Here is a 24,240-nt window from a genome sequence, read left to right on the forward strand (position 1 = left end):
TAATTTCTGTATTTTAACAACCTGCCTTTTTATTAGTATTCACTACTAGGTGAGTCACTATTATCATATTTCCTTTTTTTTGAGGTGGAGTCTCGCTCTGTCGCCCAGGCTGGAGTGCAGTGGCCGGATCTCAGCTCACTGCAAGCTCCGCCTCCCGGGTTTACGCCATTCTCCTGCCTCAGCCTCCCGAGTAGCTGGGACTATAGGCGCCCGCCACCTCGCCCGGCTAGTTTTTTGTATTTTTCAGTAGAGACGGGGTTTCACCGTGTTAGCCAGGATGGTCTCAATCTCCTGACCTCATGATCCTCCCGTCTCAGGCTCCCAAAGTACTGGGATTACAGGCTTGAGCCACCGCGCCCGGCCCATATTCCTTTTAATTCTTCAGACATAGTTTCCTTTAGTTCTTTGAACATATTTGTAAAATTGATTTAAAAGATAAATGTTTCATAGAATGAATACATGAACAGAGACATGAGCATACAAAGAAGTAAATGAGGCCGGGGTGGTGGCTCATGCCTGTAATCCTGGCATTTTGGGAGGCTGAGGGGGAGGATTGCTTGAGCTCAGGAGTTCAAAACCAGCCTGGGCAACATGGCAAGACCCCCCATCTCTACAGCAAAAGATACAAAATTAACAGGGCATGGTGGCACACACCTGTAGTCCCAGCTACTCAGGAGGCTGAGGTAGGAGTATGGCTTGAGCCTGGGAGGCAGAGGTTACAGTGAGGTGAGATCATGCCACTGCCCTCCACTGCAACAGAGCAAGACACTGTCTCAAAAGAGAAAAAAAAAAAAAAGGAAATGAAAAACTCCATGAATGCATGCACATATGCACAAATGAAGAAGTGAGTGTGTGAGCAGGTGAATAAGCAAACTGGTGAATGATATTTCCCCGCTTCTTGACCACTTCCAGGAATTCAGCTGGATGGAGAGGAGGAGGAACCAGAGGAAGAGACCACCCTGGGCAGCCGCCTCATGAGCCTTTTGGAGAAAGTGCGGCTGGTGAAGAAGGAGGAGGAGAAACCTGAGGAGGAGCGGCCAGCAGAGGAGAGCAAACCCCGTGAGGACTGGGGTCACCGGGGAGAGGGCAGGGGTGGGGTGGGCAGCCCCATGCCTGGGGAGCCTCTGTGTCCCAATGAGGGCATGACGATGGATGCAAGGGAGGGGAAGATAGGCAGGAGTGAGAGAAGAAGAGCGGTGGGCAAACTGGAAGCAGGCATGGTGGGTCATGCTTGTAATCCCAGCAATTTGGGAGGCTGAGACGGGTGGATCACTTGAGGTCAGGAGTTCGAGGCCAGCCTGGCCAACATGGTGAAACCCCCCTTCTCTACTAAAAATACAAAAATTAACCGGGCGTGGTGGTGCACACCTGTAATCCCAGCTACTTGGAGGTGAGGCACGAGAATCGCTTGAACCCAGGAGGTGGGGGCTGCAGTGAGCCCAGATTGCACCACTGCACTCTACCCGGGGTAACAGAGCAAGACTCTGTCTAAAAAAAAAAAAAGGGGCATGCTGGAGTTTGCCTCCAAAGATGGGGGCTGTAGAACATGTGTGTTGGACCAGGGTGACACAGCCTACCAGCTTAGTGGCAAACCTCTAACCAAGGGATGGTGGCAACCTGAACCACTGTGGCTTCTGTGGCCTTGCGGCTTCTCTTTTCTCTCTTGATGAGACGATTACCATGCTGAGGGATTAGACAAGCAGCTGTGATGAATGTTGGGCCAACGTGTTATTTTGCAAACTGTGTATTAGCCACATCTAACAAGGACAGATTTCCTAACGTTGGTACAGGTTTTATCCTGCAACATTCAGGAAACTTTTATGGGGCCAACTCTGGGCCAGGCACTGTTACCAGGGCTGGGAAATACAGCCGAGGGGAGAAAGTCAAAGCCCCTGCCTGCGAGTTTAGATTTTTAAATTATTATTATTATTATTTTTTGAGACAGGGTCTTGCTTTGTCACCCAGGCTAGAGTGCAGTGGCGTGATCTTGGCTCACTGCAACCTCTGCCTCCTAGGTGCAAGCAATTCTCCTGTCTCAGCCTCCCGAGTAGCTGGGATTACAGGCACGCTACTGGCTAATTTTTGTACTTTTAGTAGAGACGGGGCTTCACCATGTTGGCCAGGCTGGTCTCGAGCTCCTGACCTCAGGTGATCCACCCACCTCAGCCTCCCAAAGTGCAGGGATTACGGGTGTGAGCCACCGTGCCCTGCCAAATCCACAGTATTTTTATAGAACAAATGGGATTGTGACATGTGCCTTCAGAGGTGTATGGTGAAGTGCTTCCGGTTGGCTCTGGTATCTTGCAGTTGTACAGTTTATTATTCCTGTTGAAATTTTTAGGAAGCCCTTGTGGGCTGGATATTAGGGCAAACAGAACAGAGAGATTCTTGGGGGAATAGAAAAAAGTTTGCCAGGCTGGGCACAGTGGCTCACACCTATAATCCTAGCCCTTTGGGAGGCCAGAGTAGGAGGATCACTTGAGCCCGGGAGTTCGAGGCTGCACTGAGCTGTGATCGCACCACTGCACCCCAGCCAGGGCAACAGCGCAAGACACTGTCTCTAAAAGAGAAAAGGGAAAACAGTCTGCTAGAATCTGCCTGCTCCCGGCAGGTGGAGGGCAGGGGTGGTAGTAACTGGGAAAGCTTCTGGAACAGGGGACCCCTTCCACATTGTTGTGGTCCATGGTCCCGCGTGCTGACCTACCCTGCGTGGTGCTCCAAGCCTTGTGTTGTCTCCTTCCCAGGGTCCCTGCAGGAACTGGTGTCCCACATGGTGGTGCGCTGGGCCCAAGAGGACTTCGTGCAGAGCCCCGAGCTGGTGCGGGCCATGTTCAGCCTCCTGCACCGGCAGTACGACGGGCTGGGTGAGCTGCTGCGTGCCCTGCCACGGGCGTACACCATCTCACCGTCCTCCGTGGAAGACACCATGAGCCTGCTTGAGTGCCTCGGCCAGATCCGCTCCCTGCTCATCGTGCAGATGGGCCCTCAGGAGGAGAACCTCATGATCCAGAGCATCGGGTGAGGCACCGCCCTGCCCGCTTACTTTGCATATCCCCTTGGCTAATGAATGCCTTCAGGATACAATCACATTCCCTTCCCCAACTCTGGCCCATCCTCTGGGTGATCTACTCAGTCTCAGGCGGCTAGCCCACCTCCTGGTTAATGTCTCCTTCCCTTACCTCTCTACCCTCAGTGGTAGCAGCAGCTCCACTTACTGTGTGACTCTCAGCAGGATGTTTACCCTTTTTTTTTTTTTTTTTTTTTTTGTGAGACTGAGTCTCACTCTGTCACCCAGGCTGGAGTGTGGTGGCATGATCTCAGCTCACTGCAACCTCCGCCTCCCAGGTTCAAGCAATTCTCCTGTCTCAACCTTCCAAGTAGCTGGGATTACAGACACGCACCACCACACCTGGCTAATTTTTTATAGTTAGTAGAGACAGGGTTTCACCACTTTGATCAAGCTGGTCTTGAACTCCTAACCTCAGGTGATCTACCCGCCTCGGCCTCCCAAAGTGCTGGGATTAGAGGCTTGAGCCACCGCGCCTGGCTGAGGTTTACCCTTTTTGAGCTTCAGTTTCCTCATCTGTAAAATGGGGGAGAGCCAAGCCTGCTCTGAAGAGTTGTGCTGTGGCTTCCATGAGCTTGTGCGAATAATAATAATCATGGTAGTAGTAGTGAGCACTCAGTATCAAATATATCTCATTCACACAGTAAACATTTATTAAGCACCTACCGCATGCCAGGCCCTTTCTAGGTGTTTTTGAGACAGGGCCTCACTCTGTTGCCCAGGCTAGAGTGCAGTGGCCCAATCATAGCTCACTGCAGCCTCAACTTCCTGTGCTCAAGCAATCCTCCTGCCTCAGCCTCCTGAGTAGCTGGGACTACAGACACATATCACCATGCCCAGCTAATTTGCAAATTTTTTTGTAGAGGCAGGGTCTTGCTATGTTGCCCGAGCTGGTCTTGAACTCCTGGGCTCAAGTGATCCTCCTGCCTTGGCCTCCCAAAGGGCTGGAATTACAAGGCGTGAGCCACTCTGCTGGGACAACATTTGACAAAGGGCAACATGGCAAAGATCTCTGTTCTAGAGGAGCCCGCCTTGGGTGCACAGCTCGGTCTCCTTATGAGAGAAACAAGGACCCTTTCTCCCACAGTGGCTGTAGGAATTGTTTTTTATTTTTTTATTGTTATTTTTTTTGAGATGGAGTCTTGCTCTGTTCCCCAACCTGGAGTGCGCAATGTCTGCTTACTGCAACCTCCGCCTACCAGGTTCAAGTGATTCTCCCACCTCAGCCTCCCACGTAGCTGGGATTACGGGTATGCGCCACCACACCTGGCTAATTTTTGTATTTTTAGTAGAAACGGGGTTTCACCATGTTGGCCAGGCTGATCTCGAATTCCTGACCTCAAGTGATCCTCCAGCTTCGGCCTCCCAAAGTGCTGGGATTACACGCGTGAGCCACTGCGCCTGGCTGGCTGTAGCAATTGAGTGACTGCAGATCTGTAAAGGGGGTGGTGCTAGGCACAGAGGGACAGGGTTGAGAATACCAGCTGCTGTCACAGTGGTGGCTGTGGCCCTCTCTGGACTTGGGCCCTACCCGGCCCCTGGTGACCCCATGCACTCTGCCCGTGCACAGGAACATCATGAACAACAAAGTCTTCTACCAACACCCGAACCTGATGAGGGCGCTGGGCATGCACGAGACGGTCATGGAGGTCATGGTCAACGTCCTCGGGGGCGGCGAGTCCAAGGTGAGGGCCCAGGCGAACACTGGGGAGCTCAGGGGAGGCGGCCACAGAGGGCAGGCCCTGACCACCGGCCCACCCTGCCTGTCCCAGGAGATCCGCTTCCCCAAGATGGTGACAAGCTGCTGCCGCTTCCTCTGCTATTTCTGCCGCATCAGCCGGCAGAACCAGCGCTCCATGTTTGACCACCTGAGCTACCTGCTGGAGAACAGTGGCATCGGCCTGGGTGAGAACCCCCGAGCCCAGGGGCTGTCCCCCAGAACCCACTCCTGGCACCCTATCCACGCCTGCCCCACTTTCCACCAGCTCACTCACTCAGTCATTCAGTAAATACTCCCTCTCAACTGTGGCTCTGGCCCCGTAACGAGTAATGCCGGGGATACAATAGTGACCCCAGTAGTGACAGCCCAGAGTGGTCAGAGCTTGGATGAGGGAAGTACAGACCAGAGGAGGTACCTGATCCAGGTTGGATAAAGGGTGGTCAGGGAGGGCTTCCCAGAGGAGGTGAGACAAGCAGGAGTGAGATGTTCTTCCCACCTCTTGCCCCTGCAGGCATGCAGGGCTCCACACCCCTGGATGTGGCTGCTGCCTCTGTCATTGACAACAATGAGCTGGCCTTGGCGTTGCAGGAGCAGGACCTGGAAAAGGTATGGAGGGCAGGGCTGGGCTCCGGGCCTAAGGGAGGAGATCGGGCCGCTACCTGGCTCTTTGGGACACCTACTGATTCTGAACTCATTCTGGGGGGCAATTCTGGATGGTGTGCCCAACCAGGAGACTAATTTGCAGGGAGAGAACGGCACCCAGTTGCTCATTCATGGGATGCTTCCTGGCTGTGGGCAGGTCTGCACTCCACGCTTCCGGCTTGGGGCAGGTCTGCAGTCGACGCTTCGGGCTGGGAGCCCATCCGCACTCTAGCTTCCCAGCTGGGGGCGGGTCCGCAGTCTAGGCTTCCAGCTAGGTAGCCTTGGCACATTTCTTGGCTCTCTGAGCTTGCACTTCTGTGTACAGTGGTGCAATGCATGGGCTCCAGAGTTCAGCAACTTTGCTTCTGCTCTCCTCGCTCCGTGGCTGTGTGGCCTTGGATAAGTGACTTAGAGTCTCCAGACCTCTGTTGCTTTATTTTGTACAACGAATGTAGTCATAGAAACGACTTCATGGAGTCATTCTGAGGATTAAATGACTTAATCCAGGAAAGCGTTTGTAAAGAGGCAGTCAGTGGTGTTATATTAGTCAGCTGCTGTTATATTATCATTCAACAAATATGTAGCGTTCACTTACCATATGGTAGGACCTGTGCAAAGCAATAGTAATATGACAGTCAAAAATCACTGTCCAGCCAGGCAAAGTGGCTCGTGTCTGTAATCCCAGTACTTTGGGAGGCCGAGGCAGGAGGATCACTTGAGCTCAGGATTTTAAGACCAGCCTGGCCAATATAGGGAGACCTTGTATCTACAAAGAAATACAAAAATTAGGTGGGTGTAGTGGCACGTACCTGTCGTTCCAGTTACTCAGGAGGCTAAGGTGGAAGGATTTGATAGAGCCTGCGAGGCTGAGGCTACAGTGAGATATCGCACCACTGCACTTCACCTGAGGGACAGAGCGAGAACCCTTAAAAAAAAAAAAGTGGCCAGAGAAAGTCTCATTGAGAAAGTGACATTTGTGTAAAGCTCTGAAGGAAGGTGACAGGTCAGGTGGACATCATGGGGAAGAGCATTCTTGGCAGTGAGAACAGCCAGTGCAAAGGCCCTGAGGCAGGAGTGAACCTCGTGAGTTGGAGGAACAGCAGAGAGACAGCTGTGGCTGGGGCAGAGGCAGTGGGGGTGAGGGCAGGAGGTGACAGATGGGTCATGAGGCATCTCATGGGTCACAACAAGGGCTCTGGCTTTTACCCTGAGTGAGAGGAGGCCAGGGTTCTGAGCAGAGGAGGGACGTGACCTGACTCAGGTGTTCACAGAGTCCCTCTGGCTGTGTGTGGGAAACAGATCGAGGGGAAGGCAGAAGGACAGAAGCACAGGGAGGAGGCTGGTGTCGTGGTCCAGATGGGAGACGAGGGCAGACAGGACCACTACAGGAAAGGGGTCTGGATCCAGGCCCAAAGAGAAGGTTCTTAGATCTCACGCAAGAAAGAATTCAGGGCGAGTCCATAGAGTAAAGTGAAAGCAAGTTTATTAGGAAAGTAAAGGAATAAAAGAATGGCTAATCCACAGACAGAGCAGCCCCAAGGGCTGCTGGTTGCCCATTTTTTATGTTATTTCTTGATGATATGCTAAACAAGGGGTGGATTATTCGTGCCTCCCCTTTCTAGACCATGTAGGATAACTTCCTGACATTGCCATGACATTTGTAAACTCTCATGGCGCTGGTGGGAGTGTAGCGGTGAGGACGGCCAGAGGTCACTCTCTTCGCCATCTTGGTTTTGGTGGGTTTTGGCTGGCTTCTTTACTGCAACTGTTTTATCAGTAAGGTCTTTATGACCTGTATCTTGTGCCAACCTTCTATCTCATTCTGTGACTTAGAATGCCTTAACCATCTGGGAATGCAGTGCAGTAGATCTCAGCCTCATTTTACTCCGCTCCTGTTCAAGATGGAGTTGCTCTAGTTTACAGGCCTCTGACAGGACCAGGGCTAATTGGCCAAGGGATCAGAGCTGAACCAGACTGAGGAGCCGCGGGGCAAGGCAGGGCAGAGGGCTGGGCCCCAGGAGGATGGTGGCGTGGGTCTGGTCTCTGACTGAGCCCCTCCTGTCCCCAGGTCGTGTCCTACCTGGCAGGCTGTGGCCTCCAAAGCTGCCCCATGCTTGTGGCCAAGGGATACCCAGATATTGGCTGGAACCCCTGCGGTGGAGAGCGCTACCTGGACTTCCTGCGCTTCGCTGTCTTCGTAAACGGTGAGGAGGGGGTGGCAGTGGCAGAGGGGGAAGTATGGAGTCACTGGTCACACCTCCCTTGGGATGACTGCTCACACCCTGAGCCACAGGTGGGGTCCAGACAGGGATCCCTTCAAGCAGGCCTGGGGCTGGCAGGGGCCTGTGTTACCCCTGGAGGTGTTGGGTCCTGGGGCTGGCAGGGGCCTGCGTTACCTCTCTGGACGTATTGGGTCCTGGGGCTGGCAGCGTTGGGTCCTGGGGCTGGTGGGAGCCTGGTGTTACCCCTGGAGATATTGGGTCGTGGGGCTGGCAGGGACCTGGTGTTACCCCTAGAGTTGTTGGGTCCTGGGGCTGGATGGGACCTGTGTTACCCCTGGAAGTGTTGAGTCCTGGGGCTTCATGGGGAGGTATCTGGTGGTGGCTCATTGAGACCCCCTGTCCCCACACGGGTGGCCAGGCGAGAGCGTGGAGGAGAACGCCAACGTGGTGGTGCGGCTGCTCATCCGGAAGCCTGAGTGCTTCGGACCCGCCCTGCGGGGTGAGGGTGGCTCAGGGCTGCTGGCTGCCATCGAAGAGGCCATCCGCATCTCCGAGGACCCTGCGAGGGATGGCCCAGGCATCCGCAGGGACCGGCGGCGCGAGCAGTGAGTGTCCCGGCCCCCTCCTCAATAGGGCAACCCGCCCTCCCCGGCCCCTAGCTGCCTCCCCCACCCACCCACCTTCCCTGCAGCTTCGGTGAGGAACCACCTGAAGAAAACCGGGTGCACCTGGGACACGCCATCATGTCCTTCTATGCCGCCTTGATCGACCTGCTTGGACGCTGTGCGCCAGAGATGCATGTGAGACCCAGAGCCAGGGCGGGATGGGGAGGGAGGGCAGGCACAGCCGCCTTGAATGCCTCATGCAGGCACTCAGTGACACGGAGTGAGCTCACATACGTGGGTGGTCCTGGACTAGCAATGCTGGGGACACAACAGTGACCAAGACAGCCCCAGGGCCTGGTCTCACAGAGCTCCCGGTCCAGTGGGGGAGACAGACAGTGACACCCAGAGTGGTCAGGGCTGGGATGGGGGCACACAGGGAGAGAGGTCGGGGCCGGGATGGCGGGGCACATGGAGAGGACTCAGGATGGATGGGGACACAGGGAGAGAGGTCAGGATGGGGATGGGGACACAGGGATAGGGGTCGGGGCCAGGATGAGGGGTCACAGGGAGAGGGGTCAGGACTGGGGTTGGGGGGCACAAGAAGAGGGGTCAGGATGGGGATGGGGACGCAGGGAGAGAGGTCAGGACTGGGGTCGGGGGGCACAAGCAGAGGGGTCAGGATGGGGATGGGGGGTGCAGGGAGAGGGTTCAGGGCTGGGGTCGGGGGGCACAGGCAGAGGAATGAGGGCTGGAAACCCTAGACAGCCCGCTGAAAGAGGCCTGCTCTACCCCCCTGTATGGGAAGGGAGGGAGCGGAGCAGTCACTGAGCGGGGCACCAGCGCCTGATGAGTGCCCCTCTCCCTCCCTGCGTTCCCCAGCTAATCCAAGCCTGCAAGGGTGAGGCCCTGCGGATCCGTGCCATCCTCCGCTCCCTTGTGCCCTTGGAGGACCTCGTGGGCATCATCAGCCTCCCACTGCAGATGCCTACCCTGGGCAAAGGTGCGGAGGGGATGGAACTTGGCAAAGGAGTGACGCTGGGGAGGGAGCCGCCGGGTCCGGGTCCGGGTCCGGGTCCGCAGGGCATCCCCGAACCCGCCCTCCCTGCCTGCAGACGGGGCTCTGGTGCAGCCAAAGATGTCAGCATCCTTCGTGCCGGACCACAAGGCGTCCATGGTGCTCTTCCTGGACCGTGTGTACGGCATCGAGAACCAGGACTTCTTGCTGCACGTGCTGGACGTGGGATTCCTGCCCGACATGAGGGCAGCCGCCTCGCTGGACACGGTGAGCAGCCCCGCCCAGCCTGGCCGCCCTCCCCGCCTCCACAGAGGGACAGGAGATGGGTCACGGTGGAGCAGCAGCAGCTGCTTTTGCTTTTCTTGGGATTGTGGACATACCATAATCCCCAACACCATCATAAAGATAGAAAATGAAAACCAAGAAACACTCTGAATTCCAATGAAGGGTGAGTAGGAATCTCCACGACCTCCAGTTATAAGAAATAGAAATCATTGTTCAAGGCCAGGCGCGGTGGCTCACGCCTGTAATCCCAGCACTTTGTGGGGCCGAGGCAAGCGGATCACAAGGTCAGGAGTTCGAAACCAGCCTGACCAACGTGGTGAAACCACATCTCTACTAAAAATACAAAAATTAGCCAGGCGTGGTGGCACACGCCTGTAATCCCAGCTACTCGGGAGGCTGAGGCAGGAGAATTGCTTGAACCCGGGAGGCGAGGTTGCAGTGAGCTGAGATCACGCTGCTGCACTCCAGCCTGGCGACAGAGCGAGACTCCAACTTAAAAAAAAAAAAAATTCGTTCACAGTGTTGGTTTGGCACTGTGGACACACAGAACTCTGTACAGGAACAGCAATAACAGAAGGGTGATAGGGCAAGGAAAATGAGCACTGAGAAGTGATCACCAGTTTAGCAAAGTCAAGGTCACTGGAAACTGGGATGAACAGTTTCAGCAGGGGACAGAAGCCTTCCTAGAGAGGGTTTAAGAGAGCCTGGGGCTGTGCATGGTGGCTCACCCTTGTAATAACTTTGGGAGGCCAAGGCGGGCGGTTCGCTTGAAGCCAGGAGTTCGAGACCAGCCTGGGCAACATGGAGAGACCCTGTCTCTACAAAAAAATTTAAATATTAGCTGGGTATGGTGGTGCACACCTGTAGTCTCTGCTACTAGAGAGGCTGAGGTGGGAGAATCACTTGAGGCACAGACTTTGAGGCTGCAGTGAACTGTGATTACACCGCTGCATTCCTGCCTGGGCAACAGAGCCAGACCTTATCTCAAAAAAAAAAGAAAAATTAGCCAGGCATGGAGGTGCGTCCCTGTAGTCCTAGCTACTAGTGAGGCTGAGGCAGGAGGATCACCAGAGCCCAGGAATTCGAGGCTGCAGGAAGCTATGATTGCACCACTGCACTCCAGCCTGGGCAACAGAGACCGCTGTCTCTAACAAATGGAAAAGAACGTGTTACAGGAAGAAAGGTGAGGCTTAGAGAGGAGATAAGTGTGCAGACCATCCATATTTACAGAAGAGCCAAATCTGTAATGGGGTTCATTAATCTCATCGACCAGTTGTGTGTGTTTGAAATTTTGCATAGGCCAAAGTAGTAAGTGGTGGGGTGGGGACTGTGGGCGTAGGGGCATGGGCATAGGGTGGGAGGAGGGTGGTAGAGATTGAGAGAAGCAGGTTTTGGGGGAGTGATCAGAAGCTTGGATCCTTTGGCCAGAGTAGCTCAGGGCAGGTGCCAGAGCAGCCCCGGGGGTGTGCAGCGGGCCTGATGTCCTCCCTCTGCGCCCTAGGCCACTTTCAGCACCACTGAGATGGCACTGGCGCTGAACCGCTACCTGTGCCTGGCCGTGCTGCCTCTCATCACCAAGTGTGCGCCGCTCTTTGCGGGCACGGAACACCGCGCCATCATGGTGGACTCCATGCTGCACACGGTGTACCGCCTGTCCCGGGGTCGCTCGCTCACCAAGGCGCAGCGCGACGTCATCGAGGACTGCCTCATGGCTCTCTGCAGGTGGGGTGGGGCGGGCCCCAGGACGGGGCGGGGGCAGGGGCGGGGCCGCAGAGCAGGCCTAGAGGGGAGGTCCCACCATCCTGTGCGCTGTCGCGCAGGTACATCCGCCCGTCGATGCTGCAGCACCTGCTGCGGCGTCTGGTGTTCGACGTGCCCATCTTAAACGAGTTTGCCAAGATGCCACTCAAGGTAAGGACAAGCGATCTTTAGCGGTTCGTTTCCAGGCCGCGCCCACACTGGTTTGCTCTTCCCTCCGACTGCGGGGCTCATTTGTGTCGGCGCTGCCCAGCCCAGTTAACCTGCACTAGTTAGGACGGCGTCCCCATAGAAACCTCTTAGTATCCTTATTTGCATACTAGGATTCCCAGAACATTCACTTTGCTTCATTGATGCCTCTAGCGTTCCCTAATTAGCGTTTAATTTGCTTAACAGTGAGCCAGCCCCTGCTTCAATTAGCATATATTTGCATGGAACACACCACTTTCCCTAATTAGCATGTTTATTTGCATGCCTGGACCACCAGACTTCCACTATTCAAATGAGTGCATTTATTTGAATAAACATTACCACAGCTATTCTGAATATTTGCACACTGTCTTTCTTATTTTTTCATTTGCATGCTAATTTGCATAAAGAGCTACCCCAACTCAGATAGCTTGACTATTTTGCATAATACATCGAAATCAGCTCGTATTTCAAATTTGCATTTTAGTCAGGCGCGGTGGCTCACGACTGTAATCCCAACACTTTGGGAGGCAGAGGTGGGCAGATTACTTGAGGTCAAGGCGTTCGAGACCAGCCTGGCCAACATGGTGAAACCCGGTCTCTACTAAAAATACAAAAATGAGCTGGGCGTGGTGGAGCACACCTGTAATCCCAGCTACTCTGGAGGCTGAGGCTGGAGAATTGCTTGAACCTGGGAGGCGGAGGTTGCAGTGAGCCGAGATTGTGCCACTGCACTCCAGCCTGGTCGACAGAGACTCCACCTCAAAAAAAAAAAAAAAAAAAAAAAACTTTGCATCTTGGATAGTGGAGGCCCTCCTCCCGATTACCATATATTTGCATGGGGTGCAGCTTTTGTTTCTACTTGATATGTTAATTTGCATAAGCACAGATTGCCGCATCCATATGCCCATTTACTCACTACGTACCCACGGATTAATATTAGCATGCTTATTTGTGTAAAGCAACACCAGACGCAACCAGCTCTAGTTTAATGCCCATCTTAACTCTAAATTAAGAATGCTAAATTTGCATACTAAGCTGTCTAAGACCACTCCTCAAAAAACATACCATTTCTTCCCTTATTAGCATATCATTTGCATAACCCACACCTCCTTCATAATTTAAAAGCACTGGCATGCTTGTGTCTCTCTGGGCCTTCGTCTGCCTGCCATCCGCTGGTTCCCCCTTTCATTTGTGTGTCCCCCTCTTGCTCCCACCCAGCTCCTCACCAACCACTATGAGCGTTGTTGGAAGTACTACTGCCTACCCACAGGCTGGGCCAACTTCGGGGTCACCTCGGAGGAGGAGCTGCACCTCACCCGGAAACTCTTCTGGGGCATCTTTGACTCTCTGGCCCATAAGGTCTGGGCAGCAGGGAGCCCCAAAATGGCCTATGTGGAGGGTTTGGGGCCCAAAATTGGGAGTCCAGAGCGAAACCCCCCAATTTTGGGGGGTTCAAGGATGAGAGCGTTCTGCATGTTTGGATCTAGGAGGATCTATGGGTTGAGGCTTCAGCGTGGAGGTTATGGAAAAGGGGGTGGGCCTCTAGTTTGGGAGCTTGGAGAGGGTAATATGGGGATGATTTGAGCATACAGTTGGGTCTGAGATTTGGGTTTCAAGGAGAGGGACCATAATTCAGGTTTGGGGGTTCAGGGAGAAGGGCTGATTATTGCAGTGTGTGAGTTTGAGGTCCCGAGGCTCACTGAGGCTTTTAGTGACTTCCTACCCCTGATCCTCCCGGCCTTCCCAGAAATACGACCCGGAGCTTTACCGAATGGCCATGCCTTGTCTGTGTGCCATCGCTGGGGCTCTGCCCCCCGACTATGTGGACGCCTCATACTCATCTAAGGCGGAGAAAAAGGCCACAGTGGATGCTGAAGGCAACTTTGATCCCCGGCCTGTGGAAACCCTCAAGTGAGGCCTGGGGGCTGGGAGACAGAGAGGAAGATTTCAGGGGTGGAGGGAACCCCAGTCCCAACATCTGCTGACCCTATGCCCCCCACAGTGTGATCATCCCGGAGAAGCTGGACTCCTTCATTAACAAGTTTGCGGAGTATACGCATGAGAAGTGGGCCTTCGACAAGGTTGGCCTCAGGGTCCTCCTATCCTAGAAACCCTCAAGACCCCAGCTTTCCCCCTGACCTGGTTCCTCCCTGAGGCTCCAGATCTCCCTGAGACCCCCCAGCCTTCCCTAAGACCCTTAGCTTTTTCTGGGATCCCCCAGGATTCTCTGTCCTCGGCTCCTCCAGGGTCCCCCCTATGTGTCCCCAACTGCTGCCTCCCCATCACCCTGCCTCCTCTCCATCTCTAGATCCAGAACAACTGGTCCTATGGAGAGAACATAGATGAGGAGTTGAAGACCCACCCCATGCTGAGGCCCTACAAGACCTTTTCAGAGAAGGTGACCAGGCCTTGAGGCCCAGCATTGGGAGTCAAAATGAAACCCCTAAATTTGAGGGTTCAGGGAGGAGTGAGGAAGGTTCACAGGTTTGCATCTAGGTGGATCTGTGGATTAGGTCTCCTCATTCATGGACTTTGCCTTCTCTCAAACTTGGTAGAGCGGGTAGAGAGTCTGAGAGAGTGGGTTTGATTCCTTGGCTGTAGTAAGACTTCTTGGAGCCGGGCGCTGTGGCTCACGCCTGTAATCCCAGCACTTTGGGAAGCCGAGGCGGGCGGATCACGAGGTCAGAAGATGGAGACCATCCTGGCTAACACGGTGAAACCCCGTCTCTACTATAAATACAAAAAATTAACTGGGTGTGGTGGCAGGCGCCTGTAGTCCCAGCTACTCGGGAGGCTGAGGCAGGAGAATGGCATGAACCCGGGAGGAGGAGCTGGCAGTGAGCCAAGATCATGCCACTGTACTCTAGGCTGGGTGACAGAAGGAGACTCCGTCTCAAAAAAAAAAAAAAAAAAATTCTCAGAGACTCGTGTGTCTAATGGGATAAGGACATTGGGTTTGGGAGGCTCTGTTACAGAGCAGGTAAGAGACTTGAGTTCGAATCCAGACTGGACCACTGCCTAGCCACGTGGTCAGGGTTTTCTCCTTTGGGGTCCTTCCTCCACCCCCCTCTCACTCCATTCCATCAACTCCCCACCCTCCTGTCCACCCTAGGACAAAGAGATTTACCGCTGGCCCATCAAGGAGTCCCTGAAGGCCATGATTGCCTGGGAATGGACCATAGAGAAGGCCAGGGACGGTGAGGAGGAGAAGACGGAAAAGAAAAAAACGCGGAAGATATCACAAAGTGCCCAGGTGAAGGCGGGGCCTGGGCGGAGGGCAGGGGCACGATGTGGGGAGGGTCTAGAACAAGGGGCGAGGCCAGGAGAGGGCGTGGCCAGACAGGGATGGGATGGAGAGGAGAGGGGCCCAGGGAGGTAGGTGGGGCCAGAGAGGGGTGCAGAAACTTGAGCTCTGGGAAAGGAGAGGGCAGGGGTCTGAATAATTGCAAAGGGCAGAGGAGAGAAGGATGGGGTAGTTTAGAGACAGGGCCTTAAGGAGAGGACACGGGGTATTGAGCCAGGGGAGGGCGGAGGAGGTAGAATGGACTAGTGGGGGCCTGGGGAGGGGCTGGCCTGGGCTTCCTGCTAGCCCATCAACCTACCTCCCATATTCCCCTTGTCGTCTTAGACCTACGATCCTCGAGAAGGCTACAACCCCCAGCCCCCCGACCTTAGCGCAGTTACCCTGTCCCGGGAGCTGCAGGTGAGAGCCCTGATCCTTCTGGGGGGACATGGGGTGTCTTTGGGGGGGCTGGCATCCTCTGAATCTACCCGTTGACTCTGCATCCACTCCCAGGCCATGGCAGAACAACTGGCGGAAAATTACCACAACACGTGGGGAAGGAAGAAGAAGCAGGAGCTGGAAGCCAAAGGTGAGGACGCCCATGCCGCCCCCAGGCGACCCCCGTGGCTTCACCGTGTGGCTTTACTGATTGCCTTCATGCCCCTGAAACTCGGTTTCTCCATCTGTAGATGGGAATAATAACAGCGTTTACCACCATGGGGTAATGAGATGAGCACCAGCAAGCAATGTTTCGGTTATTCGTATCTTCATCTTTATTACTATAATTACGCATGCCGGGCACTGCAGGAACCACTTCAGTGAGAGTGGCCCGGGTCTTCCCCAGAGCCCTGATTTCTGGTCTTTGCCTCCTCAGGCGGTGGGACCCACCCCCTGCTGGTCCCCTACGACACGCTAACAGCCAAGGAGAAGGCACGAGATCGAGAGAAGGCCCAGGAGCTGCTGAAATTCCTGCAGATGAATGGCTTCGCGGTTACAAGGCACGCGGGTTGGGACCCCCGCGGAAGAGCAGCAGGAGGAACCCACCCGGCAAAGGCTGGGAGAGGCGGGGCCAGAGAGGGGTGGAACCGAGAGGAGCGGGGCCTGGGGAGCAAAGATGGAACCAGAGGGGAGGAGCTAAGGGAGTGGGGCCTGGACACAGAGGCGGGGCCAGATGGGGAGGAGTCCGAAATGGGTGGGGCGGGGCTTAAGGAGCAGAGGCGGAACCAGAGAGGAGAGGAGGCAGAGAAGGGCGGGGCCCAGGGAGCAGAGGCGGGGCCAGAGAGTGGAGGAGACTGAGAGGGACGGGGACCGGTGAGTGGAGGCGGGACCAAAGAGGAGAGAAGGCTGAGAAGGGCAGGACCTGGGGAACAGAGGTGGGGCCAAAGGGGAGGAGGCTGAGGGGGCGGGGCCTGGGAGCAGAGGCGGGGCCAGAGAGGGGAGAAGGCTAAGTGGGGTGGGGCATGGGGGGCTCAGAGTGGAGCCCCAACCTGGGGTGAAGCCAAAGCTGGCCAGCAGGAGCAGAGACGGACCTGAGAAGGGTGGGAAACTGTAGGGCCGGTGTCTGGGCTGATCCCTCTCCACATCTCCAGAGGCCTTAAGGACATGGAACTGGACTCGTCTTCCATTGAAAAGCGGTTTGCCTTTGGCTTCCTGCAGCAGCTGCTGCGCTGGATGGACATTTCTCAGGAGTTCATTGCCCACCTGGGTAGGGAGAAATCCCCCCCTTATGCCCGCCCCACCTGCAGACACCGGTTCTGCAGACCAGACTCACCTAGGACACCCATTCCTGCACTCAATCCGTCCTCCCCTTATCTGATGTTTATTGAGCTTCTACTATGTGCCAGACACTGTTCTAGATGCTGGGGTACAGCAGTGAAGATGACAAATGAACCCTGCTCCCCTGCAACTACTCCTGTGTTGGCTTCAGGCAATTAGCATCATAAATAACGAAATCATTTAGTGTTAGAAGGTGATCAGTGTCATGGGAAGAAGAAAACAATAGAGCCAGGTAGAGGGGATTGGGAGTGTGGAGCCAGTTGTCATTTTAAATAGGGTGTTCCGGAAAGACTTTGATGAGAAAGTGACATCTGAGGCAAGCCATGAAGGAGGTGAGGGAGGAGCTGTGTGGACCTCTGGGAGACATCTGTTCCTCACAGGCAAAGGAACAGTGAGTGCGAAGGCCCTGAGAGGTCCCTGGTGTAAGTGTCAGGATGCCCGGCAGCTGAAGCAGAGTCATCGAGGGGGACAGAGATAAACAGGGTCACAGAGGTGACTGGGGCAGATCATGCAGGGCTTTGCTAGCTGTGATGAGGACTTTGACCTTTACCTGAAGTGAGATGGAGTTGGGGTTTGAGGGCTGAGCCGAGGACGGACGTGATCCATAATTCTGGTGTTCACGGGGTCCCTCTGGCTTGACTGGGGTGGAGACAGGAGGCAAAAAGGGTGAGAACAGGGCAGATTTCTGGATCCATTTTGAAGGCTGAGCTTGTTGGGATGCTCCCAATGCCTTTTATAGACCACTAAGAATTACAGCTAGGCCCTGCAATCCCCTCTAGTTTCCCTAGAGACCCCCCTCCAGCATTGCCCTTGAGAGCTGCCCTCAGGAACCCCAAATTCCCTCCAGGTGAGTGGCAGAGCAGGATTCGCTGTCACGTCTCGCCTCAAAGCCTGCCTGCCTAGCTTCAGTGCTGCACATCCCCTTGACAATTCCCTTCCCTCTCTAGACCTCTGATTCCTCACCTGTGATAGGAGCCTATGTTCGCCATAACTAGCCATGGTTCTGTCACTTACTGACCTGGGGTCAGTTACTTCACCTCCGTTTCCTCATCTGAAAAATGGGGGCTGGGAACCAACTGCACAGACCTCCAAGTTGTAAGGAGACTGTGTGAGGATGACATGTCTCACAGTGCCAAGGCCATAGCAAGTTTTTAATAATTGGAGCCAGTATTATTATTTTAATAGAATCAGTTACGACTATCACCATTATTATTGTTTGAAATTGATTTCCATTTTAAAATTAACTCTAATTTGTTTACATTGACTTCTTGTTTCATTTGGTTCATTCATTCATTTGTTGCAGATTAACTCAGTGCCATGTATTCAAGTTCAGAATGAAAAGCACCTGTGGTGGGTGAGGAAGGGCATGTTCCAGGACTTTAACCCATTCCAATTTGTTTTCCCCATCGTCAGCTTCAGAAAGGGTTTGATCAAGGAGTTGTCAGCTTCAGGAAGGGTTTAATCAAGAAGCTGGGGGAAAGCACTTTGGGAGGCTGAGGCGGGTGGATCACCTGAGGTCAGAAGTTTGAGACCAGCCTGGACAACATGGTGAAACCTTGGCTGTACTAAAACTACAAAAATTAGCTGGGTGTGGTGATGCACGCCTGTAATCCCAGCTACTTAGGAGGCTGAGTCAGGAGAATCGCTTGAACTCAGGAGGCAGAGAGTGCAGTGAGCCAAGATGGTGCCATTGCACTCCAGCCTGGGTGACAAGAGTGAAACTCCGTCTCAAAAAAAAAAAAAAAAAAAAAAAAAAGTTGGGGGAATCAGATGAAAGTTAGGAGAAAGGTTTATCTCAAAGTCAACACAAATAACTTCATACCAATAATTTATTCCCCATCATTTCCCAACTCTGCTCCTAGCATCCTGCTCATCAGAACACCCTGGGTTCTCCAGCCTTAAACCCACCATGAACCCTGTTTGCTCTCTCTACAGAGGCTGTGGTCAGCAGTGGGCGAGTGGAAAAGTCCCCACATGAACAGGAGATTAAATTCTTTGCCAAGGTGAGAGGTGGGCTTAGAAGCTAGAAGGGGGCTGGGGACTCGTGGGCTCTCCCCACCCCTCACCGGACCCTTTATCTCCTCCCCACCACCCCATCTCCAGATCCTGCTCCCTTTGATCAACCAGTACTTCACCAACCACTGCCTCTATTTCTTGTCCACTCCTGCTAAAGTGCTGGGCAGTGGCGGCCACGCCTCCAACAAGGAGAAGGAAATGATCACCAGGTGGGCTGCCTGTGACCCTGGACCCAGCCCCCTGACCCCACAGTATTGTAATCTTTCACCCGTGGAGGCTCTGTCCTGGGTGCTGGGTGTTAGGTACTGACCGTCTCCTGCAGAGGCAACTGAAGGGCTCTGGTGACCAGCCATCCTAGTGTGCCCGGGACTGAAGGGCTTCCCAGAATGTGGGACTCTCAGACAACTTGGGACAAATCAATCACCCTGTCCAGGAAGGCCAACTCAAGGCCGGGCGTGGTGGCTCGCACCTGTAATTCTAATACTTTGGGAAGCTGAGGTGGGAAGATCAGTTGAAGCCAGGAGTTTGAGGCCAGTCTGGGTAACATACCGAGACCCCATTTCTACAAAAAATACAAAAATTAGCTGGGCGTGATGGCGCATGCCTGTAGTCCCAGCTACTCGGGAGGCTGAGGTGGGAGGATCGCTTGAACCCAGGGGCTGGGGGCTGCCGGGAGCTGGGATCGCGCCACTGCACTCCAGCCTGGGTGACAGAGCAAGACCCTGTCTCAAAAAAAATAAACAAAGAATAATAAGAAAGGCCGACTTGCCCCTCACCTCCCCAGCATCCCAGTTACTGCCTATGACTTACCAGCTTGCCCATCTCTCTGCCCCTTCCTATCCCTCCTGTCTCCATCATTCGGCCCCCTCCTGGTTCCTCTCTCCTTGTCTTCTCTGTCCCTGTCTCCTCCAATTGGGTCACCCTTTCCTCATCTCCTTGGTCTCCTCACTTGCTGTTTCTCCTGCCTTCTGTCCCTTTCTCTTTCTTCAGCCTCTTCTGCAAACTTGCTGCTCTTGTCCGCCACCGAGTCTCTCTCTTTGGTAAGTGGCTCCACTCCCTTGGTCTTCCTCCCTAATCTCTCTCTCCTCCACCCTGAAGAAATAGCTCCCAGGTTCTGCCGTAATTTGAACAAGCTTTGTTGTGTTCTTCCTCTGGACCCGGAGACATGGACCGGGTATCCCGGGGGCAGGGCAGTGACTGAGACACCCTGGGCCTGCCCTCAATGGGACTCCCAGGCCAGTGGGAGAGACAGACCCATCTCCAGACAAGGACAGCCAGAGGGGTCAGGGCTGGGCAGGAAGAAGACCAGGAGAGTGGTCGGGCTGGGGAGGAGGGAAGTTTGGAGGCGCTGTAGGAGTCCAGGTGGGGTGGGGGTGCAGTACCATTCCAACGTAGCCTGCGGGTAGCCTCAGGAAGAGAGGGGTTGGGGTGGATGTAGAGGGAGGCACTGTCCTCTGTCCTCTTAGCCATGCCATCTCCCCGGCCCGTCTTCCTCTCCCAGGGACGGACGCCCCGGCTGTGGTTAACTGTCTTCACATCCTGGCCCGCTCCCTGGATGCCAGGTAGGGCCATGGGCAGTGGCACCCACTCCCACCGTCATCGGGCCCCCACCCCAACCCCTGGTCTCCTAGACTGTCTGATTCCAGAGCTGGTGTTCCCCTGCTGCCCTTCTAGGACGGTGATGAAGTCAGGCCCTGAGATCGTGAAGGCTGGCCTCCGCTCCTTCTTCGAGAGTGCCTCGGAGGACATCGAGAAGATGGTGGAGAACCTGCGGCTGGGCAAGGTGTCACAGGCGCGCACCCAGGTGAAGGGCGTGGGCCAGAACCTCACCTACACCACCGTGGCGCTGCTGCCGGTCCTCACCACCCTCTTCCAGCACATCGCCCAGCACCAGTTCGGAGATGATGTCATCCGTAAGGGCTCCTGACCCAAGGGCAGGTTGTGGGGCGTCAGTGTGGCCAACACCACCCATCCTGGGTGCCTGTGAGAGTCCCTGGGTGTTTGAGTGTGTGGATTTCTTGCTGTAAGCAAAGCATGTGTCAGTACCTTGGCAGGTGGCAAATGAGTTAAAGAGGATGCAAGCTCAGCAGCTCTAACAAAAGACCCTAAATGGACTGGCACAGCGATTCATGCCTGTAATCCCAGCACTTTGGGAGGCTGAGGCAGGAGGACCGCTTGAGCTCAGGAGTTCAAGACCAGCCTGGGCAACATAGCGAGACTCTGTCTCTACTAAAAAAACAATTTTAAAGATTAGCCAGGCATGGAGGCACACGCCTGTAATCCCAACTACTGGGGAGGCTGACAGGGGAGGATCACTTGAGTCTAAGAGTTGGAGGCTACAGTGAGCTATGATCATACCACTGCACTCCAGCCTGGATAACAGCAAAATTCTGTCTCTAAAATAAATAAGGAATAAAATAGGGTCCTTGATGATAAAAAAGAGAATCTATTGATAGAGGTTAAGAAAAGTAGCACTTGGCTGGGCACAGTGGCTCACGCCTGTAATCCCAGCACTTTGGGAGGCCAAGGCGGACAGATCACCTGAGCTCAAGAATTCAAGACCAGCCTAGCCAACATGACAAAACCCTGTCTGTACTAAAATACAAAAATTAGCTGGGCATGGTGGTGGTTGCCTATAATCCCAGCTACTTGGGAGGCTGAGGCAGGAGAATCGCTTGAACCCAGGAGGCGGAGGTTGCAGTGAGCCGAGATCGTGCCATTGCACGCCAGCCTGGGCAACAGGGCGAGACTCCATCTCAAAAAAGAAAAGAAAAGAAAAGTAGCACTTGGTAGCCAGGCTCAGTGACTCATGCCTGTAATTCCAGCACTTTGGGAGACCAAGGTAGGAAGATCACTTGAGCCCAGGATTTCTTTTTTTTTTTTTTTTTTTTGAGACGGAGTCTCGCTGTGTCTCCCAGGCTGGAGTGCAGTGGCGTGATCTCGGCTCACTGCAAGCTCCGCCTCCCGGGTTCACGCCATTCTCCCGCCTCAGCCTCCCAAGTAGCTGAGACTACAGGCGCCCGCCACCACGCCCGGCTAGTTTTTTGTATTTTTAGTAGAGACGGGGTTTCACCATGTTAGCCAGGATAGTCTCGATCTCCTGACCTCGTGATCCACCCGCCTCGGCCTCCCAAACTGCTGGGATTACAGGCTTGAGCCACCGTGCCCGGCCGAGCCCAGGATTTCAAGACCAACCTGGGCAACACAGCAAAACCCCATCTTTTTTTTTTTTTTTTTTTTTTTTTTTTTGAGACGGAGTCTCGCTCTGTCGCCCAGGCTGGAGCGCAGTGGCCAGATCTCACTTCACTGCAAGCTCCGCCTCCCAGGTTCACGCCATTCTCCTGCCTCAGCCTCCCTAGTAGCTGGGACTACAGGCGCCGCCACCTCGCCCGGCTAGTTTTTTGTATTTTTAAAGTAGAGACGGGGTTTCACCGTGTTAGCCAGGCTGGTCTCGATCTCCTGACCTCGTGATCCGCCCGCCTCGGCCTCCCAAAGTGCTGGGATTACAGGCGTGAGCCACCGCGCCCGGCCAAAACCCCATCTTAAAAAAAGAATAGAAAAGTAGCACCTGGATAGGGTTCTTCTCCCATCCAACTTTTTATTTTGAAATTTTCAAAACATACAGGAAGGTGGAAAGAAGAAAATTGTTGGCTGGGCACGGTGGCTCACACCTGTAGTCCCAGCTACTTGGGAGGCTGAGGCACAAGAACTGCTTGAACCCAGGAGGTGGAGGTTACAGTGAGCTGAGATCGCGCCACTGCAGTCCAGCTTGGGTGATGGAGCAAGACTCCATCTCTTTTTTTTTTTTTTTTTTTTTTTTTGAGATGGAGTCTCGCTCTGTCACCCAGGCTGGAGTGCAGTGGCCGGATCTCAGCTCACTGCAAGCTCCGCCTCCCGGGTTTACGCCATTCTCCTGCCTCAGCCTCCCGAGTAGCTGGGACTACAGGCGCCTGCCACCTCGCCCGGCTAAGTTTTTTTTGTATTTTTAGTAGAGACGGGGTTTCACTGTGTTAGCCAGGATGGTCTCGATCTCCTGACCTCGTGATCCGCCCGTCTCGGCCTCCCAAAGTGCTGGGATTACAGGCTTGAGCCACCGCGCCCGGCCGACTCCATCTCAAAAAAAAAAAAAAAAAAAAAAAAAAAAAAAAAAGAAGAAGAAGAAGAAAAGCCCCGTGTGCTTACCGTTCACTGTGTGGGTGAAAATATTTAGTTTTTTGGTTGAACTTTTGGATGTAAGTTGCACACACCAGCGGGTGTAAATTGCACACACCAGGATAACCTCATCCCTTAATGTTCATCAGCTGGCTTTCCTAGAATAAGAACCTTCTCTTGTGTAACCACGATATCATTATCACACCTAACCTAACCGTATTTAAATTTCCCTCGTTACCCACAAAATGTCTTTAATTTTTTAAAAATAATTCAGAATCCAGCCGGGCGCAGTGGCTCACACCTGTAATCCGAGCACTTTGGGAGGCTGGGGCAGGCAAATCACTTAAGACCAGGAGTTTGAGACCAGCCTGGGCAACATACTGAGACCCCATCTCTAAAACTATATATATTTTTTCTTTTTTTTAGACAGAGTCTCGCTCTGTCACCTAGGCTGGAGTGCAGTGGCACGATCTCAGCTCACTGCAACCTCTGCCTCCCGGGTTCAAGAGATTCTCCTGCCTCAGCCTCCCCAGTAGCTGGGATTACAGGCATTCACCACCACACTCAGATAATTTTTGTATTTTTAGTAGAGATGGGGTTTCACCATGTTGCCCAGGCTGGTCTCGAACTCCTCACCTCAGGTGATCTGCCCACCTCAGCCTCCAAAGTGCTGGGATTACAGGCGTGAGCCGCCGCGCCAACCCTAAAAATATATACATTTTAAATAAAATGAAAAAGATAGCCTAAAATTGCAGTAACATTGCAGGTCTGTTTGCTTTTTTCTGGAGGAAGTACCCCTCACTTTCATTATAGCGGCCCATGACTCCTCTCCACAGAAGAAACAACATCTAGCGTTTATTGAGTGCCTAATGTGTGCCCCGTTCTAGTGACTTTCCAAGTAGTAACTCATTTGATCCTCACAACCAACCCCGTGAGGAAGGTACTATAACTATCCCCATGTTATAGGTAGGGAAGTTGAGGCTGAGAGTTTGGTAACTTGCTCAAGTCACAAGACTACATGGCAGGCTGGCTGTAAAGCTGCTTGCTCTTCCTCACTGCATAGGCCTATTTGGAGACAGGGGAGGTGGGGTGGGGAGGGCTTGTCTTGTGGGCGCATCCCACAGCCTCGCTCCCGTCTCCCTCAGTGGACGACGTCCAGGTCTCTTGCTACCGAACGCTGTGCAGTATCTACTCCCTGGGAACCACCAAGAACATTTACGTGGAAAAGTAAGGAGAGAGAGCCATCGTTTGGGGCTGGGTGGGGCTGGAGGGGAAGGGAGGGAGGGAGCAGGAGAAGAAGACGGGGTGGGTGAAAAGCAGGGTAGATGTTAGGAATCTTCCCGCACACGGCTGCAGCCGCAGTTCCCCATGGCGGCCGCGTGAGGGCGCTCAGGGACAGGTCAGGCAAGGAGGTAGAGCCGCCAGGTCTGGGGCCGGGAAGCAGGCGCTTGCGGGCCTCGCTGGGGAAGAAGGGGAGGCGCAGACCATGGGGGCTGTACACAGGTGC

At 54.1% G+C, this 24,240-nt stretch overlaps 2 protein-coding genes across 12 annotated transcripts in view; one reads left to right on the plus strand and one right to left on the minus strand.

The window, feature by feature from the left end:
• YIF1B (Yip1 interacting factor homolog B, membrane trafficking protein) overlaps nucleotides 1-24,240 on the minus strand; it is a 287,798-nt gene that overhangs the window by 259,148 nt on the left and 4,410 nt on the right. Inside the window, exon 1 of one of the 9 annotated variants that reach the window (XM_050769168.1) lies at nucleotides 16,507-16,510. The exons of 1 other annotated variant lie outside the window; for it this stretch is intronic. The gene's annotated coding sequence lies outside the window, so the exon portion shown is untranslated. Of the gene's footprint in view, nucleotides 1-600; nucleotides 605-1,316; nucleotides 1,322-8,043; nucleotides 8,049-8,297; nucleotides 8,302-12,939; nucleotides 12,944-13,680; nucleotides 13,686-14,568; nucleotides 14,574-16,506; nucleotides 16,511-24,240 lie in introns of those variants that run through there. 7 more of the 9 variants (XM_050769137.1, XM_050769180.1, XM_050769163.1 and 4 more) reach the window with 7 other exon arrangements.
• The window catches only part of RYR1 (ryanodine receptor 1), a 158,547-nt gene that overhangs the window by 61,579 nt on the left and 72,728 nt on the right, over nucleotides 1-24,240 (plus strand). For all 3 annotated transcript variants that reach the window (XM_050768867.1, XM_050768868.1, XM_050768869.1), the window contains exons 38-64: nucleotides 913-1,059; nucleotides 2,745-3,018; nucleotides 4,638-4,752; nucleotides 4,840-4,972; nucleotides 5,299-5,393; nucleotides 7,498-7,633; nucleotides 8,070-8,256; nucleotides 8,343-8,451; nucleotides 9,136-9,256; nucleotides 9,369-9,538; nucleotides 11,058-11,278; nucleotides 11,377-11,467; nucleotides 12,725-12,865; nucleotides 13,254-13,417; nucleotides 13,509-13,587; nucleotides 13,815-13,904; nucleotides 14,619-14,759; nucleotides 15,135-15,209; nucleotides 15,303-15,378; nucleotides 15,664-15,787; nucleotides 16,379-16,494; nucleotides 18,501-18,568; nucleotides 18,669-18,790; nucleotides 19,572-19,621; nucleotides 20,083-20,143; nucleotides 20,256-20,494; nucleotides 23,879-23,960. In XM_050768867.1, coding sequence (XP_050624824.1) covers nucleotides 913-1,059; nucleotides 2,745-3,018; nucleotides 4,638-4,752; nucleotides 4,840-4,972; nucleotides 5,299-5,393; nucleotides 7,498-7,633; nucleotides 8,070-8,256; nucleotides 8,343-8,451; nucleotides 9,136-9,256; nucleotides 9,369-9,538; nucleotides 11,058-11,278; nucleotides 11,377-11,467; nucleotides 12,725-12,865; nucleotides 13,254-13,417; nucleotides 13,509-13,587; nucleotides 13,815-13,904; nucleotides 14,619-14,759; nucleotides 15,135-15,209; nucleotides 15,303-15,378; nucleotides 15,664-15,787; nucleotides 16,379-16,494; nucleotides 18,501-18,568; nucleotides 18,669-18,790; nucleotides 19,572-19,621; nucleotides 20,083-20,143; nucleotides 20,256-20,494; nucleotides 23,879-23,960 — 3,427 coding nt within the window. The remainder of the gene's footprint in view (nucleotides 1-912; nucleotides 1,060-2,744; nucleotides 3,019-4,637; nucleotides 4,753-4,839; nucleotides 4,973-5,298; nucleotides 5,394-7,497; nucleotides 7,634-8,069; nucleotides 8,257-8,342; nucleotides 8,452-9,135; nucleotides 9,257-9,368; nucleotides 9,539-11,057; nucleotides 11,279-11,376; nucleotides 11,468-12,724; nucleotides 12,866-13,253; nucleotides 13,418-13,508; nucleotides 13,588-13,814; nucleotides 13,905-14,618; nucleotides 14,760-15,134; nucleotides 15,210-15,302; nucleotides 15,379-15,663; nucleotides 15,788-16,378; nucleotides 16,495-18,500; nucleotides 18,569-18,668; nucleotides 18,791-19,571; nucleotides 19,622-20,082; nucleotides 20,144-20,255; nucleotides 20,495-23,878; nucleotides 23,961-24,240) is intronic.

Source organism: Macaca thibetana, chromosome 19 (assembly GCF_024542745.1).
Source record: "Macaca thibetana thibetana isolate TM-01 chromosome 19, ASM2454274v1, whole genome shotgun sequence".
Lineage (NCBI taxonomy): Eukaryota > Metazoa > Chordata > Mammalia > Primates > Cercopithecidae > Macaca > Macaca thibetana.